This window comes from Strix aluco, chromosome 4, assembly GCF_031877795.1.
Source record: "Strix aluco isolate bStrAlu1 chromosome 4, bStrAlu1.hap1, whole genome shotgun sequence".
In the NCBI taxonomy this organism is placed as follows: Eukaryota; Metazoa; Chordata; class Aves; order Strigiformes; family Strigidae; genus Strix; species Strix aluco.
In genome coordinates this window covers 66,982,438-66,999,657 of record NC_133934.1, presented here as the reverse complement: position 1 = coordinate 66,999,657, position 17,220 = coordinate 66,982,438, and the positions used below count along the sequence as shown (strand labels likewise).

Below are 17,220 nucleotides of genomic sequence, written 5' to 3'. Positions count from 1 at the left end.
ATTTATTTTCACATGTCTCGAGGACTTTTCTGTCATAAGTCCAGCAGCTACTAAATCCCAGCCAATATCTCCACTCCGTTTGCTATCAGATGGTACAACTGCAGCTGGAGTCGTAAGCAGTGGACCCCAGCCTGTAGGACCTGGGTTCATGCAGTTGGAACAGCAGCCCCAACCCATTCCTGCCTTGTGTTTATACACACTCACGCACACGCTGCCTGCAGAAGTTTTGGCTCTTTCAGCACTGGATTGCTGCCAGACCCAACAGTTGCTCCTCGCCCAAACAGCCAGTCACCAACTCCACTGAAAAAGCAGGGAAAAAAGGAAGCATTCGATGAGCCACTGTCAGCTAAAACATCTTTGCCTACAGCAACTATGTGAAAATAAATCAACAGAAGTGACTGCAGCACCAGGAAACTGTTTTCACCCTTCCTGGCTATTTTCAGTTTAGATTTGTAGGGGCCATTTTGCATTGTCTCCTCCCTTCAGTGTGGATACTGAACTTACATGCAAGACCCTGCAGCTTAACCAGACACTGCCACTGAAGGAAAGATGTTCAAAAGAATATAGTTACCCTTCCATTTGCAATAGGGTGTGCAATTACTTTGCCTTAGCTGACACGATGGTATTCATTAAGCTGCAGCAACATGTCTTTCCAGAAAATCAACGTTAAACAGACAAAACTTCCAAGGTCTCGCTTCTTGCTTAAAGCAAGAGCACTCCAGTGGCTCCTGAGCCAACGGGTCGTTTTCTCTGCTCTGTTACTCCGGAGTTGCAGGGGTGTAATGTAGGAGTCACATAGAAGTGACACAAGCCCAGGCTTTTAGCAGATGAGAGGTCCTGCAAAGTGATGTTTCTGTTTTTCATGATTGACAATAAGTCAGAGAATCAATTAAAGATCCACTCACCAAACTGTCTCTTATCTTCATCAGTGCAGGTACAACATTCCCAGGTTTGATGACAGCAGGAGGGCTAATGCAAATGGCATCCCAGCAAGAACAGTAAGAAGTCACTGCTTGGCTTTGGGAAAGCACAGATGTGGTCTGACTGCTCAGTGCTGTGCGGTACCATTAGCCACTCCTAATCTGCCCTCCTCATCGTGAGCTAGGCAAGCTCAGCTTAGTCATGTTCAGTCGTTTATCCTCAAGGTAAGCCCCCGCAGCCAGATACGGCAGAGAAAAACAACAGGTCATGAATAAAAATCCAAGTGCTTTGCTACAGAGTGAGCCGGGTCTGTTAATGTCAAGTTACATGTTTCAACATTAGCATTTTGGGAGATCAAAGCAGAAACACTTGAGTTCTGCCTAGGCTTTTGAATAATCTTGAAAACATAAATAATTAAGTTAGAAAAATGCAGTGAGAGCACTGAACACTGCAAGTCCTTCGAGCCCTTCTGTTCTACCAGGCAGACAACTTTTATTTTTGCTTTCCTTTACCTTTGGTGGGGGGTTTCTTAACTGTTTCCACAGCCTATTTCTGACAAGGAAGACTTTATCTACCACTCTGCTCTAAGCCTGATACAAACTGATCCTTTATCTTTAAATACACTGCTACATAACTGAACCCATCACCTTTTATTCTCAACTTTATTTTCTCTTAATGGTTTTAATACTTTACAGAAGCAGGTGGAGGGATGGGGGCAGGGAACAACCCTGGTGTAAGATTAAAATAGGGCAGAGATCAAACAACTGTATTCCAAAATTCAAAATAGATTCAATTAGACCAGATGTTATAAAACATGAACAAAAGGCAAGACTAATTCACTGTGTTTGTTACAATGCAGACAACAGGATGGAATAAGAAACCTGGTCTTACACGTCTTTTTCATCTCCAGAGCAAATTCCTCAAGAGTGAGTTTACTGGAACTATAGCAATTAACACAGTGTAGTTCATACTTTCTGTGATTTTGTAACACGCTTATTGTAGATGTTAAAATCATTATGAGAAAAATATTTCTGAACAGTCTAAGGCTCATCTGGACAATCAGATTAGAGATTTGTAAAAATAAAAAGGATACAAAGAAAGAGTGAATGGCAATGAATTATGGACTGTATCTGAAATTTAAGACTTTCTCCACTGGTTTGACTTTATGCAGAAAATGCAGCCAGGCAGAACTAAAGCAAATTGGTTTAATTCCCTTGAGGAAATAGGAACAAATTTTCCCAGCAACTTTCAGCTACAAGCATGCGTGACTGCAAATTTGGATGGAATGTACAATCAGTAATCTACAAGCCAGTAATAAAATGAAACATTAGCCTTTCCCTACTGCTTCAGCAGTACATAGGCACTGCCAATTAAAACACTAGGAGCAGGTGGAAAGGAAATGGTAAAATAAAACTAAATGAAGTATAAGATTATTTGATACTTAGGTCTATAAATTCTTTTGGACTGGGTCTCTCTTTTCTATTTATACATGCACAATGGGGCCCTAGTCTATAGTCACTGCTGGAGGACAGAGGTTTTTTCAGACTTTCAAAACCTGAAACAAATGGTCAGGTCTTCAAGGCAAACCACTTCAGAAAAGAAAGCTGGACTTACAATCTAAAGTGCCTTCCCCTGAAATCTGCCAAAAGCGCTAAACCTGTATTTAATTTTAAGCAGGAGGGCTAGTTCCAAAGAAATTTAAGTGAAGGCTCAAGAAGTTAAGCATGTGCTCCACCCCTTTGCTGAATTAGAGCTGCAGAAATAATTAGAAGCCTTCTAAAAAGGCAAACACCAAGAGGAGAAAAGTGTTAACTTTAGAGAAAACAATTAAACTGTCACGATGAAAAAGCAGCTGTCTTACAGTCTTGGAAAAGTACAAGTATTTCAGAGGAGCAGGGAAAGCTCATAAAAGCACTATCATAGTTCCATCAGAGAGAAAACTGTAACTTCCTAATCTTATTCTCGGTCTTCCAATTGCTAAGATAGAGGGTTTAGACACATCCCAATGTTTTATAGAATTACTAATTTTTTGTAAATATGTCTCCTGAGAACAGTTAGTCCAATCAACTTTCAGGAAGAATGCACCATATGAAATAAATGAATGGCAAAATGAAGCAAAAAAGTCTTCCAAGAAGTATTTTCTGTGCACTTTTCTGAGTTCTGTCAATCCTCCATCCCTCCAAGCAATTTTCTATGCACCTCCAAGTACTGTCTCCTGAAAGGTCTGGCATTAGCAGCTGCAGTTAGCCTGCACTGAACTAAAAGAAAGCTCCCACAGATCAGGCCGCCAGGCATGCCTCAAGGTGTTATACCTTTAGTAAAATTAGTGCATACAACCTGTTCTGTACCCTTAACACCATAAAAAACAGTCACATTTCCAAAAGAAAATTCTGAATTGAAAGAGGACGAGGGTGAAAAAATGCAGTGTTCAAAAGCAGAGAGTTTTATTCCAACAGAACTGATCCGCTGAGGAATTTTAATGAATATTTCCCTAACCAGTAATCAATTTTACGCTGTGTGACTTAGTTCCTCTGTTCACTCCTTCATTTACTCTACGGTGAACATTAACACCTATGTCAACAGCAGATCCCTCAACAGAGAGTATATCTAATAGCTTGGGTAGAGTTTCTGTCTGCTGTTCTGCTACCACAAAGCATTGCAGTCTTTTTTGCTCTGAGTTACCTGTGCAGAGGAGCAGATCCTGAAAGTATCCCTTCCCACACGAAGTCACACATTGCCCATTCTTCATTAGCAGGGACGTCTGGCACGAGGAGCACTGAAATCCACTGGTACAGGCTGAGCATGTTTCATTGCAGGCTTCCAAGAGAAAGAATAGAAAAGAAAGATGTATTAATCCTAAATGTCTTGATACAGCAAGATTCCTCTGTTCTGACAAAAGGAGACGATTTTGCCTCATTTTGGCAAAAGAGTTTGAGAATTTGCCTTTTTTAAGGGCTTCCACCTGAAACCTCCTGAAGTCTTAATCCCAGGGTTACTATTCATTATGTGCCTGAATGCTTTTCCAAACAAAGCCTGGCCATCTCTTTATAATAAGCCTGTGGGATCCTGCAAACAAAAGCACAGCAAGGCACAGAGAAGACAGTCATCTGACAGGGTATAACCCCTTGCAGAAATTACCTAAGCAAATCCCCCCCTCCTGGTAGAAGCCAGTCTCACACGTCTCCACGCAGCGCCCATTCTGCAGCTGCCTCCTTGTGTCTCGGCAGGCATTACAGTGATCGAAGGACTGAGAGCAGGTTAGACAGTCTGGGTGGCACTCAACTGGCACAAAGAAAAGACATAGGTAAAAACCATCAGCAGTGTTTTCAATTAGGAAGGCACAAAACAATGCATACTCCAAAATCAAAGTGAAATTCATTACTTATTTCTGTTGGTGGTTCAAGGTGTGTTAGTTTTGGAGTTGTTTTTTTTCCAAGATTGCATGAAAGGGGTAAATATTATATTGCTGTATTCTAGTATGCGAAAAGTTATTACACAGACTCGGATTTTCTAGACTATTGATAAAAAGGATATTCATTGTCCACATGGTTTTCTCAGCAGTAAAAACTGTAAGCCATCAGGAATTAATGGTCAAAAACAACCTGAATTTGAGTTTTCTTCAGTCAAATCCTTCAATAAGTCAAGACCATCTATGCCAGGTCAGAGTACAGGTGGCAGACCACTCCCCCTCCAGTCAAAAGCTTTATGTCACAGCACTGTAGCAAGCATTTCCTGACCACAGCTACTTTGTCAAATGGCATGGCTGCTCCCTCTACAGAGGCCAAGAGAAGGACTACTTTTGCTTTACTACTGAGATACTTTTGCTTACTGGAAGAGACACTGCCCCGAAAAGTCAGCAGAAAGGATCCCAATGCTGAAAACTCTCCTTCAGTTATGCTAAATAACCTGCAAGTTTCCAGGGAGATGTACCTAAGGAAAGAATCAGGAATCGAACTACAGAAGACATACAGAAGGTAACAATGAACACACAGCAATGAAAAGAAGAAATGAATAGGAGGCTCTGTCTCTATCCATTTCTTTCCAATAACTTCCCAAAGGTATATGCAGCCCCATCCTTCCAGTCAGACAATGAACTGTCTACTTGGAGTGGTACACAACAGACACTTTTCCTCTAGGTACAAAAAAATTCTCACTGCTCCCAACCCAAATGTTCTCAGTGAGAGGGCATATTTGCTGGTTTTAACATAAATACAGCTATGCTTAGGGCTATATGCTTTACACTGGCTGAGAATGAATGGGTTTTCTCTGCCTGCTTCCCCCGGCACATCTGTGAGAAGCAGCAATAAATTTTTACTGGTTTTAATGAAGCAGATGCGTTAGGGACTGATGCTGTGGGCTCACAGATTGAACTGCTGCAGGCTAGAATTTTGCATTTGCTTCTCATCCCCTCGAATGCAAAACAGAAAAAGACAAAGGGAAAACAGCAGGCTTCAGTAAAGGAAACTTCCATTTACCTTTCAGGACACAAAAATGCAAGTTTGGCTCTGTATGTCCAATACCATGACTTCAAAAGCCTGTCTTTTCCAGAATGCTACCATTATGGAAGCTAAATGAAGAGGCCAGATTTTCAAGGGTAACCAGTACACAGTGGCACTTCTTGATAAGAAGGAGAACAGAGGGGTCCTGAGAGCACTTTATAATCTGTCTCCTCCTTAGAAGCCTGTGCAGATGCTGTTTCCCTTTTGAAAATCCAGGACAATTTTATCTGAACTGTCCAAAACCCATTTTCCTCACTTTTCAATTTGTAGTGCTTTGCATTTTTATTAGCATGCAGTAAATAACAAGCTTTAAAACATTAATATGGCAAATGTGCCAAGGCACTCCTGCAAATGACAGCATAATTAAACGGTGAAGCTATTTTCTTTTTACTGAGATAAAACATTAACTGGAGCACTCTGATAAAACCAAAGTTATATGAATGCAACAAGAAGAGCTACCAACATGAAAAATCAGGTAACCACAGCTAAAGCCTACTATGAAATGTAAATCAAGGAGAATGACAATATCCTGGAGAAAAATGAATTTATATGCAAAATTAACATATAAGCTAAGGCTATCCTAATTTTTCCAAATAATTATTAACTGTCAGCCATTCAGCCCCAGGTGAGCTTGTGGCATAACAGTGTAAGCAGGTTCTTTCTTCTTTCCACTCCCAAGAAATAATTAGGAGCCCATAAACTCCAAAACTCATGTTAGGATTCAGAAAGGAGCAGTCCCTTGCCTTATAAAACTCATGTTGAAGAAAAAAGAAAGACAAAACATTTCCAAAACACCAACCCCAAGGAGAAACTCTTTTGCCAAAAGAAAGCTATCATTTAAATCAGTGGAAGTCAGTGGGGGCCTCTGGACGGAGCCCTAAACCTCTCTAGGAACCCTAATTAAATTATATGGAAACCAGTTAATTAGCAACTGAAAACTGAAGACAAGTCAAAATTCAACACAGGTATCAGACCAGTACTGAGGAAATGAGGGCAGTAGGGATGTCAGAACAATCCCTGTGCCAGAGGTGTCTGTGACACACAGGCTCTCACCCAAGATGAGTGACAGTAAGAAACGGTTGATGCTGGGTCTGTACCTGGCTGGCAGTGCGGGCAGCAGTCACCTTTTGCCTCAACAGCCAGGCTGCCCAGCGGGCAGGGCGGGCAGGAGCGCTGGAAGCAGGTCACCTCTGCGTCCCGGCATTCACATTCTCTGCACGGCCCTTCTTCCCATTTCTCTCCGTTCTGCACAAGAAACACCGAAAGGCCAGCATCAGTAGCGAAGGAGAGCCTTTGCACAAAGTGTTTTTGCTGTGCCTGGAAATCTCTGGGTAAATTGCAAGGCTATATCAGTGCTAGTAGTAAATTAAACATTTCTGGGACTGTTTCAGCACTGAGGCCTGCTGACATGGGACTGCGCAGCTCTGTACCATTAACCCTCTTGCCCTCTTTGTCTTTCCAGAACAAGGCTGCCTGCTAAAGCACCTACTGAGAAGAGTCCTTGGTCCGTGAACACCTGAACACACCCCTTCTCAGAACTCCCTCCAAAGCAGGGTGGTTTTCAGCTAGCAGTAAGTCCTTTCTACTTCTTCACCTCCATTCATCTTCTCTGACTCAAAGCATTTTCTCCTGTCTCCAAATTTTGCTGCCTCACTTGTCCACTTCTTTTTCACAGCCCGGTAACAAGTGCTTGAATCTGCTCTGTATCTGAACAGATAGATCTCTTTCTAACTTTCACAGTGTTTTGTTTCCTCTACTCCTCTCTTCTATTGCCTGGTTTTCCATCACCAAGGACTGGCGAAAACACTACAGACATGAAGAGGTATCACCGGCTTTCTTCAAAACTACCCATTGCACCTGATGCCTGTCTACTTTTACCAGTCGATGGAGGGGAGGGATCTTGCATCCAGTGTTCCCCTCCCAGGACCTGCATCCCTCAGAAGGCCACCGAAGCTGCCCTTAGTGGCTGAGGCTCTGCTGGCACCACGTGAGGAAGTCAGAAGGCAGAAAAGAGACAGCAAGCATTTTAATGCCCATAAAGCTTTTGTGCCAGTTCCTCTCTTAAAGGGATAAAGCACAAACTGGAATAAACCTGACACCTGAATATGTTTTACCTCACTTGGGTCAGAGAAAGAGATCTGAGGAAAGAAAGGGAAGTATTAGCATTAAAAAAACCAAAACAGTATTAAACTTCCCATTTCTCACATCTGTTGGCAAACAGCAGCAAATAGCTGCAGTCCTCATCTGTCAGAGCAATGAAAAGTCCATTACTGGTATATTTAAACCAAGATACTTAACGTTTTCTTTCTGTTTAACTTCAGAAGGGAAGTTCCTTGAAAATATTCATAAAATAACAGACTCCTGTTGCAGTAAAAATTATAATCAGTGGGATACATAGGCAGAAAGCTATACATTGCCCTAGCTCTGTAGCTTCTACTTTATAGGATTAAAGTCAGGCATCTTTAACTCCATGAGATGTGCAGGAAACCTAGGAGTACATATATTAAATATTAAAGGGAAATGATTGATTATACAGCACAAAGGAAAGAAAGACAAACTTAAACTCTGCAGCAGATACACACATTATTAACAAGTGTGTTCTGTAAATTGTAAAAGCAATCTGCAGACAATACTAATGGATATTTTTCTGCCACACTTGCAAATAATATCCTTCTCAGAACTGGGGAGGGAGAACCAATTCTTCCAAATCTTCATGAGCAAAACTCACTATTATGTGCTCCAAAGTACCAGGATACTCACAGCTTTGGTATGTTCTTTGTAAACACAGTAACTATTACTTGAAATACATTCAGGACAGCACTTCCCATCTAAGTGAATTAATTTTTCACCCTGTGAAGAGAAAGGTTGAAGCAATTCAAACGGAATCAACACCACCAAAAATACTGTGGAATGCAGAGGCAGAACAGCTCTTGCCTTGGAATGCAATCTTCAATATCTAATTTCACCTTATCTTCTCTCTATCCTACTTCATCTCTGTAGGTACAGTTTGAAAAATGTGCTTAGTAAATACTGCAGTTGCAGAACAAACCTCAGAAAAGGCCAGGAAATTCAGTGATAAGACCATTACTTCATCCTTAAATCCTGCAGAGAAACCCCCACCCCAGTATAATCCACTGCAAGTACAGAGAATAGGAATGACATATTCTTACTGTGGATCACTAGGATTTTACTGGACCACTGTCACGATTTCAATGCATAGAAGCTTACCTTCATTTTGAATGTTGAACTTTTTTTCCCCAAGAGAATTTCAAAGCACATGCTCTATTTATTCTAGATGGAAAAAGCCTGTTCTTTGTTACAACTGTACAACTCTACAGAATCCACTTAAATAACTTCGGTTTGAAGATGTAAGTTTAGCAGCAGGAGAAGAGAATAAAGTGCTCTAATCTGTCACAACTTTTTGTGCCCAAGTAGAAGCTGAATATTTAGAGAAGATGGAGACTCTGTCCTAGGGAACCAGGACAGAGCTCAAAAGAAACAGCTTTGATTTCCTGACCTGCGTAGCTTTTCTGGACCAGATTCTCATTCACTGTAAACACAGGCAAGGTAATACATACTAGTCAGAAAACAGACAAATTAAAGTTACAAATTAATGGCTAAATTAGATTTGTTGCTGATCTGCACCAAGCACTTGTTTAATCTATGCCCATTAAATGTCAGCGTTAATATCCATCCCAAATATCAGTGGGCATAATCCTCCTCGCCTTGCAACCAGGCTGATTACTTACCTGTGACAAACAGAGAAGTCATGACCATTCATTAAATGTTTGCGAGGGGCTCACATACCTAATGAAACCACACAGCTCACACCGGTTTCCATTTCAGCATGTTGCTGCTTTCTTCCAATGGCTCACAAAATTCAGCTGAGCACCAAGTTTACCAAACAGCTTTGCTGATTTACACCAACTGGGCACCTGTTCCAGCAGTCACTCCAGGGTATTTTTCACTGTACCACACTAACACACTCACCAATTTCTGTATGTGAATTACTTTAGACATAGACAGGGCAATAACAGCGGTCACTGTTAGTTTCACCAAGGTGGAACAATTAAGCCAGGCCACAATCTGACAACCCTCATGCATTTCTGAGAATGGGTGAGAGAGGAGAAACAGTACAGTTCTTAGTCACTGAAGGACCACACACAGCCTAAATCTCTCTCTGCTGGTTCTATACATTTTTGCTCTTAAATTATTACTTCAGAATGCCATTGGCAGTGGTTGGATCTCATGTCACTACTATGTACTGTAAACTCCCCACCCTTGCCCACATCCCCACCCACATATATAAACACACACTATAGGAAAACTGAGAACAACTAGCCATGGAAAATGGCTCACCCAGCCAAAAAAATGCAACCACGCAGCTCTGCGAAGACTCAGAAAAGGGAGAGGCTACGTGAGATAACTTGTGGCTTTGCTGAAAAGAGATTCATCATATTCCAGGTTGAGAACGTGAAAAGGCAGTGATGGACTGGGAGGCAAAAAAGAGAAAAAAATGTTTCACGCAACCTCTCTCAAACATGTACACACCTACATCCACATGCACCATCCATAACTCTCAACACCCTAGCTCCATTTCTTCTAAATATCAGAAAGAATTCTGCAGCTTGCTGGCTGTACAGTAGTCACACTGCACCCTGCAAGCTCTTTCTTACTGATCCTGTAGTTTCTAGGGCTGGCAGGACTGCTAGCATAAATACTCCATCGCCAGCCTACTCAGGTAGGCTGCAGCATCCCCTGCTAGCACCCCTGACCCATCCTCCCCTGAACAACACCACAAGTGTGCTTACTTAGCTGGGGTGCTGGCAAGTGCTCCAGCAGGATTATTTGATGCTCTGACAGTCTGAATGGTTTTGGTCGAGTGCATCCACTTCAACATCCATAGCTAACACAGCCTGCCACATAACTTGTATTCCTAGCTCATCAGTAACCTGCTGAAAAGGGCTTTTTGAAGATTAGGTCAGAATCATCACAGACACTTTCATTTGACAGTTGCTGGACAGGTTTGTTTGAAAGAGATTGTAAGTTAAACCCCTACCCTAACCTCACGTAATGCTGCTATACTCTGTCGAGCTGTCTAGGATTTGCAGTTCATATCTGTGGCCTCATTACAGTTTAAATAGGACGATGTGACTAGAAAATTAATAGTGCTTTAATGAAGAGATGAATTCAAATGCTCCTAGCTTCACATCAGCTCTGATTTATTGATACAGGTGCCTAAAAAACAGACCTGCAACTCAAAAAGAACAAAGCAAAGGAAAAAGAAAATATTTCATTTGCTTTTTGAGTAAATATTTTACTGTAATTAACTAACGCATACCTTGTACTACTGAGGTAAACTATGACTGAACATGGCTTGAGGAAGCTAGTTTATCTTAAGGGAAGCCATGCAGAATAATAAATCCTTGGGCAAATATCTTTTATCAAGTGGGACCATAACTCTTGTCTACAACAAAGGACACTGTCTTCCTCCTTCTGTCCTCCTAGCAATCACATTTCATTCAATTAAAAATTGCAGCAGTTCACACTCTGACAAATAATACCACTTTTTAGATGCTTGAGCTTTCACATGGGTGGTTACCTTTGAGAGCCTGAGTTTGAAAAATTGCTGCGTAAGTGATAATTTTTGAACCCCCAGGTTTGAACCCTACATGTTAACATCTCAAGCTATTACTCTCTAAAATATCCCTGGCTTTTCTGAATAATGGATTCTTTGTCAGTACCCAAGATATGAGCATGAATATTAAATAATTCTCCCTACTGAGCCATGACAGCATGCCATCATCATTAGTGTAAATGATCCAATTTACAGCCATAAGCATGCAGGAAGCTGACTGAAACAGATGCAAGTGCACAAGATTTTATGATAACCATGACTTTCCACCCAGCAAAATCTCTCCATGCAGTTTAAGGTCAGCAGCAGTACTACAGCAGTGACACAAGTTTGAGTCCTATGGTCAATGCATTTTTGCTATTTAAAAGGCACAACCTCAGTTGAAAAAGCATACACTTTTATTCCTAGATACATCCTCTCTGCATGATCATCATTTGGGACCCCGTGTGTGGATTCTCACTTTTTTGAACATTCATTAAAACAATCTAATCCAGTGAATCCAGTATGTCCAAATTTTAGCTGGACTTCAGACACAACACAAGGGTGCTGCTACTCAAAATTTAGCACACAGGCAGGCGCCAAAAAAGCGTTGCCACTGAGAGAAAACTCAGAAGGCTACAATTCCTTCCCTTCTCTTCAAGACACTGTGTAATAGGTATAAAGTAAATAATAGCCCACCAATTAAAACAGATGATACAGTGACAAACAACACAGAAGTCTTATCCCACTGCAAAAAGGCAATTCAAAACATAATTGTATGTGTGTGTCTGTCTGTGTGTGAAGCATTCAATGCTATCCAATGGATTTTGCGCATCCACTATAGAGCAAATATAACAACCTGTGGGGGAGGGGTTAGTTTTGGAGTAAATAGCACTGGGAACTTACCAGCTTCACTTCCATGCCAAGAATGGCATGGAAAAAATGGAGATAAGTGGAACGCTGACTTTCATATCCAACTACCTTACTGAAGCCCACTGTAACATACAGAATGATGATAAAAGGAACATTTCTTAAGCTTTTTACTATCTCTGACCTGTATGTCTCTCACCATGCCCAGCTCCTGGAAAAGCTGGTGGTCACTGAAACCTCTGAGCATCTGACCTTCCATTATAGCGGCAAAGAATAGCATGGGAGGGAATCCACGTTAAATTAGTCACTGATTCACACTGGCTTGTTTCACAATGCAAGCCCAGTCAAACTTGAATGGAAAATCCAAAGTTTACTCTGCTTTCCTGAGAAGCGTTTTCAAGGTAATTACACAAAACAAGCCCCAAGAGAAGGGCGAGTTCTTTGACGGTCTCAAGATGTCAGTCAAGAAAAAAGAAAAAGAGAGGGGAAAAAATGACAAGCTTGACAGATACGTCTTGAAAGAAGAAAACCTTTCTTACCTTGGCACACTTCACTTCGGCACACTCTGCTTCCTGGCAAGTGACTTGCCCTTCATCACACACGCAGAAGTCACAGCGAGTACTATTCCACATCTCACTGTGGTACCTGACAGTGCCATCATAGAAGCAGTTGCCCTTGGAAGACACACACTCCTGACAACACTTCCCAGGATGCTGCACTTTGTTCTCCCCCTACAAAACATCAGCAACCATTGAGCAGGACTGTCTGAACCCGCTGGCATGGGCACCGTGATACGTGCAGCCAGAGTACCAGGGGTGAATGATTTTTAACTACCTTCTCACAGGTAATAGTGTCACAGGTCTCTCTCAGACATCTGACTTCTCCTCTGTGACATGCACATGCAGTGCAGGTATTTTTTTTCCACTGTTCACCATGCTGTTCAAAAAGAACATGTATACAATTGTTAAACACTTTTCATAAATAACCAAGTTCTTTCCAGAAATCTGTGCTGCTTATGGAATATGATGGCTCCTTCTGTATGTCTGTATCCAATAATAAACTTTTGTTAAAAAATGTTTATCTCTACATGATCAGCAAACAGGAAGAAGAGGTATGAGGTCTAAATGATGCTGCGGTCTGTATTTCTGATTAATTGCAAGACAGTGACATTGGCAAGGCCTTAACTACTATTATTAGCAAAACATAATCATCAACAGAAAATCCCACATACTTAGATTCATTAAATAATGCATTAAATTATTTCCAGATGATACAATGAAAGCTGTAAATACTTTAACCTTCACCAATGATTTCTGGCTTTCCTTCTTCAAAAAAATGTGAAAAGAAAGTGCCTAATCTGCTTCACCTTGCAAACTTCCTTTCTGCTTGCCAGTGATTTCTTACCTAGTTCTAATTTCTTTCAACTTTTCTGGCTTTCCAGAAAGGGAAAAAAGCAATGGTTGTACCAAGCTATCAGTGTTGGCAGAAAATCAGATGTCGGGGAGAAGGGAAAGAGAGATGTGTCAGAACTTGTGAACAACTGCCTTTTGGTGTGGCTCATCAAAGGTTACCTGGTATACTCTTCCTGACACTGAGCAGGGCTTTGGGACACATTCTGGGCAGCATTTTCCAGGAGACATAACCATAACTTCATCCTAATCAGAAAGCAGGAGAGACAAGTAAAATAAGAGAATGAACAGTTAACATGGGGCTCAGCATCACTGCCTGGAATTCCAGGCACTTAATATCTGTGTGATAACTCAGAGTCACTCAAGGCTTCATTTTGGCTCCAGTATCTTGGGGCAGTCTTCACAGCAGGAGATCAGTATAGAAAGCTAGAAAGAAAGATATTTCCTTCATCTCATTTTTCCAGGTTTCTTTGGATGTTAACTGAGGTCCAAATACATAGAGAGGTATATAGATGCTGATAAAGACACACACACACACATGTGAGATAAAGTACATATATTCAGGTATACAGAGGAAAAAAAGTATATGTAAATCTACGTAGAGAAGCATACTAAAGCATGAGATGGAGGAGAGAAGAGGTTTTTTTCCTGGTACTGCCACATTTTGAGGCTTTGAATGTGTAATTTATGATCGCCATCTCTCAGGCATTTGCACTATTTTAGTTAAATCTATACAGCATAACTGTCTATACAGGTGTTAAATTATGCTTAAAACTGGATTATCCTAATTTAAACCTTTTCAGGACTGATTTAAATCGCATTGGAATAGGTTCTTCACAGCACTGACACTTCACATCAATATAACACTTCCCGCATGCCTCGACCTCATCTATCCAAAACGTGTCTTGTAATTCCCCTGCTACAATTTCATGTACATCCAATGATTTGGAATAGTATTGTTTACCAGCACCTCCCTCCAGTCACATCAGGATGACTGGAAGACTGACTTGCGGACTAAAAGTAGTGTAGAAATGCCAAGCACTATTATCTCATTAGTTGGTCAAATCACTAGCTTTCAAAGAAAGAGTGGAAGACTTTGTGTAAAAGTTATCCATGATAGATTTCCCAGCAGAGCTAAAAGCACTCTTTGGTGGATTTTGGTGGGATATGTGGAGGGACATTCAGGTGCACTCCTGCATGAACAAGCATTTCTGAAGTTCCTCTCCCTCAGCACCAAGGAAAGGGCACAGTCATCTGAAAGATGGAAGATGAGAGTTTAATACTGAGAGAATTTATGTATTTACTTTTGACAAGGAGTGAAGAATGAAGAAAGTGACAGAGATAAAGGCACATGCAAGAAAACGTTAGGTATGATTGAGAACAGAACAGGATCCTTGCACATCCTGCTAATGTCACTTCCACTGGGCACCCTAGTAGGAAATATTTGAAACACCATCAGAACTGGCTTTCTGCTGCATTAACTTGGATGCTCTCAGCTGATTATTCTCAGATACATCACAGCAACACCACAGTTGTTTCTGTTTCCACAAATTAAATCCTAATGATTAGCTGATTAAACATTAGTGCAATCAGTCAGCAGGTAACATCAGTCCATTTGGAGTGGGAAAGGAGGAATCTAAAGCAGGCATAAATTTGTTTTAATGCACAGCACTTAAGTCAACAAATACTAATTGAGTATCTCAGGACAAAGCAAAACACAATTAGCATGCACAGAAACAGGGGCTTTCCTTCCAGCAAAAAAAAAAGTGCTAATTGCATAAACATCTGGTCCAGTGATAGAAAGCTGGATAAGCATCAACAGGAAAAAAGTTTATGACTACTGCTTTTGTTTTTCTCAGTGCTACAAGGAAGCATGCTCAGCCAGAGCACACATTTCAAGGGAGCTTCTGGATTCATCATTGGAGGGTGGTAATAGATGAAAAAATATTTGAGAAACGGCAGCCCCTAAAGCATAAAGTCAAGGTCAGAAAGAGGGATTTCCAGGGAGCCAGTTCCTGCATTTCCTTAGCATGGCATGCTGTTGCAAAGGAGTACACCAGGGTGCTGAATACACTAAGGTAGCCAAGAAAACTGGTTCAATGGGTCCAACAAAAAGAAATCCAAAGACCACATTCACACCCTTAAGCACTTCCAATACAGTAACAAGAATTCAAAACTTGAGTCACTTGTATAAAGTATGGAATACTGTGTATAGTTTGCTGCCTTTACTAAACCTGTGTTAACACTATATAAAATCTTGTAGTGTTTTGGTTGGGTTGATCACTGCATAAGTGCTAAGAACTCATCATCTATCCGCAGCAAAGACCTCAGAGACAGAAATGTCCCAGTTCTCTCAACTGGACTAAACCATGAGTCACTACTTCAGCTTGCCTAACTTATCTTACTGATTTTGTTGATTTCTAAACAAAAGCACATGTAAGGCATAGTGCTCTGTGACTTTTCTTTCAGATGAAGTTGTCTTGTATTTCCAAACTCCTTAAGTCAAAAGGGGAATTTCATTCACATTTAACTACTTTCAAGTGTATTACTACAGTTCTAGTAAAAAAAAAAAAAGTAAACAAGACCTGCAAACCAAACTTTTCAGCTGTAAACCAAACACTGAAATTTATGAAGATAAACCCCCATTACAAATCTTGTAATTTCATTCCATCCCTCACAGAAATAAAAACATTTCCTGATCAACCCTACATAATTTTGTTAGTATAAAACAAAAAGCAGTTTCTTTAGACAGTATCTGTACTTAATTAGCCATCAAAGGCGTGATAAGAGTAAAATGATGGGGAAAGAAGATATTAGGGAAGAGACAGACAGCACACGTATTCTGAGAGACTTAACCATCACTCCACATCATTTCCACACATCAAAACTGCCTTTTTCAAATCACCCACTTGTCACACATAAGATCTGCCTGCTAATTTGTACATCTGCATGAGAAATGGACCTTGTCAAAGGAAAGACAACGGTCATGAGTAATGTCCCCAGAAGGCTGATGAGTCCTGACCTGGCTGCACAGTACAGGCCGGCAGGAAGCTGTGAAGCACTGCATCGCGCCGTCCCTGCAGACACATTTGGAACACCGACCAAGTCGCCAGTCCTCACCATCCTGGAACAAGCGGCCATCAAAGGAGCAAGGTTCTAAGAGATATGAAAACAGTGGATAACTTTCTTTTCCAATGACCTTTAATCCCTTTCCGTCACCCATAATTAGAACACAGATTTTGCGCATCTTAGAATTCAAAATTCTGGTTTGTCAAAGCAGATAATGACAGTAACAATTCCACCAGTTTTCAAGGGCTTTAGACTTGTGAATTAAGAGCTCTGGATGCACTTGTCCCACTGGACTTCTATGAGGAAAGGTATCCAACAGCTCAGGCATTTTTGGAACTTGCAGTCTGCGTCTGCAAGAGTCAAAGGTACCCTCAGTACATAGGAAAGATCTGCATCTTTTTTTCCAGATTTTAATCTCCAAATAAAGGACATACTAGGCACATCTGCTGACTGGCTAAAGCTTATCACTTCCTCTTAGCCTATGGGTGAAGCCGGTAAAAATGTTGATATGGTATGAGGACAGAAAGAGAATTAAGAGACACACTTGATGCCAGTGTCTTCCCAACTGAACTGAACAAGAAAAGCTTTCCAGATTTGTGACTAAAAGGAGATTTCCAGTGACTTGCTGCTCAGATCAATGAAGTCAGACAGTGCCCCATTCACATGTGATACTTACCACCGAGGCCCACACATTTGGGACAGCAGGATCCCTTCTCAGTGTATTGCAGCTCCCCTCGTCCACAAGTGAGGGCTGGGCAGGCCGTGGGGGTGCAGTTCACCCTCCCGTAGGCACAGGAGCACCAGACACATCCAGAGCTGGCCCACTGCATGCCATGCT

The 17,220-nt window shown here is 41.2% G+C and overlaps 1 protein-coding gene across 1 annotated transcript in view; it reads right to left on the bottom strand.

Annotated features, from left to right (window-relative positions):
• Nucleotides 1-17,220, bottom strand: part of FRAS1 (Fraser extracellular matrix complex subunit 1) — a 176,604-nt gene that overhangs the window by 89,871 nt on the left and 69,513 nt on the right. The window contains exons 5-13 of the mRNA XM_074823439.1: nt 17,059-17,218; nt 16,336-16,469; nt 13,476-13,559; nt 12,739-12,840; nt 12,444-12,635; nt 8,181-8,270; nt 6,518-6,665; nt 4,060-4,203; nt 3,604-3,738 (exon numbers count right to left, since the gene is read on the bottom strand). Coding sequence (XP_074679540.1) covers nt 3,604-3,738; nt 4,060-4,203; nt 6,518-6,665; nt 8,181-8,270; nt 12,444-12,635; nt 12,739-12,840; nt 13,476-13,559; nt 16,336-16,469; nt 17,059-17,218 — 1,189 coding nt within the window. The remainder of the gene's footprint in view (nt 1-3,603; nt 3,739-4,059; nt 4,204-6,517; nt 6,666-8,180; nt 8,271-12,443; nt 12,636-12,738; nt 12,841-13,475; nt 13,560-16,335; nt 16,470-17,058; nt 17,219-17,220) is intronic.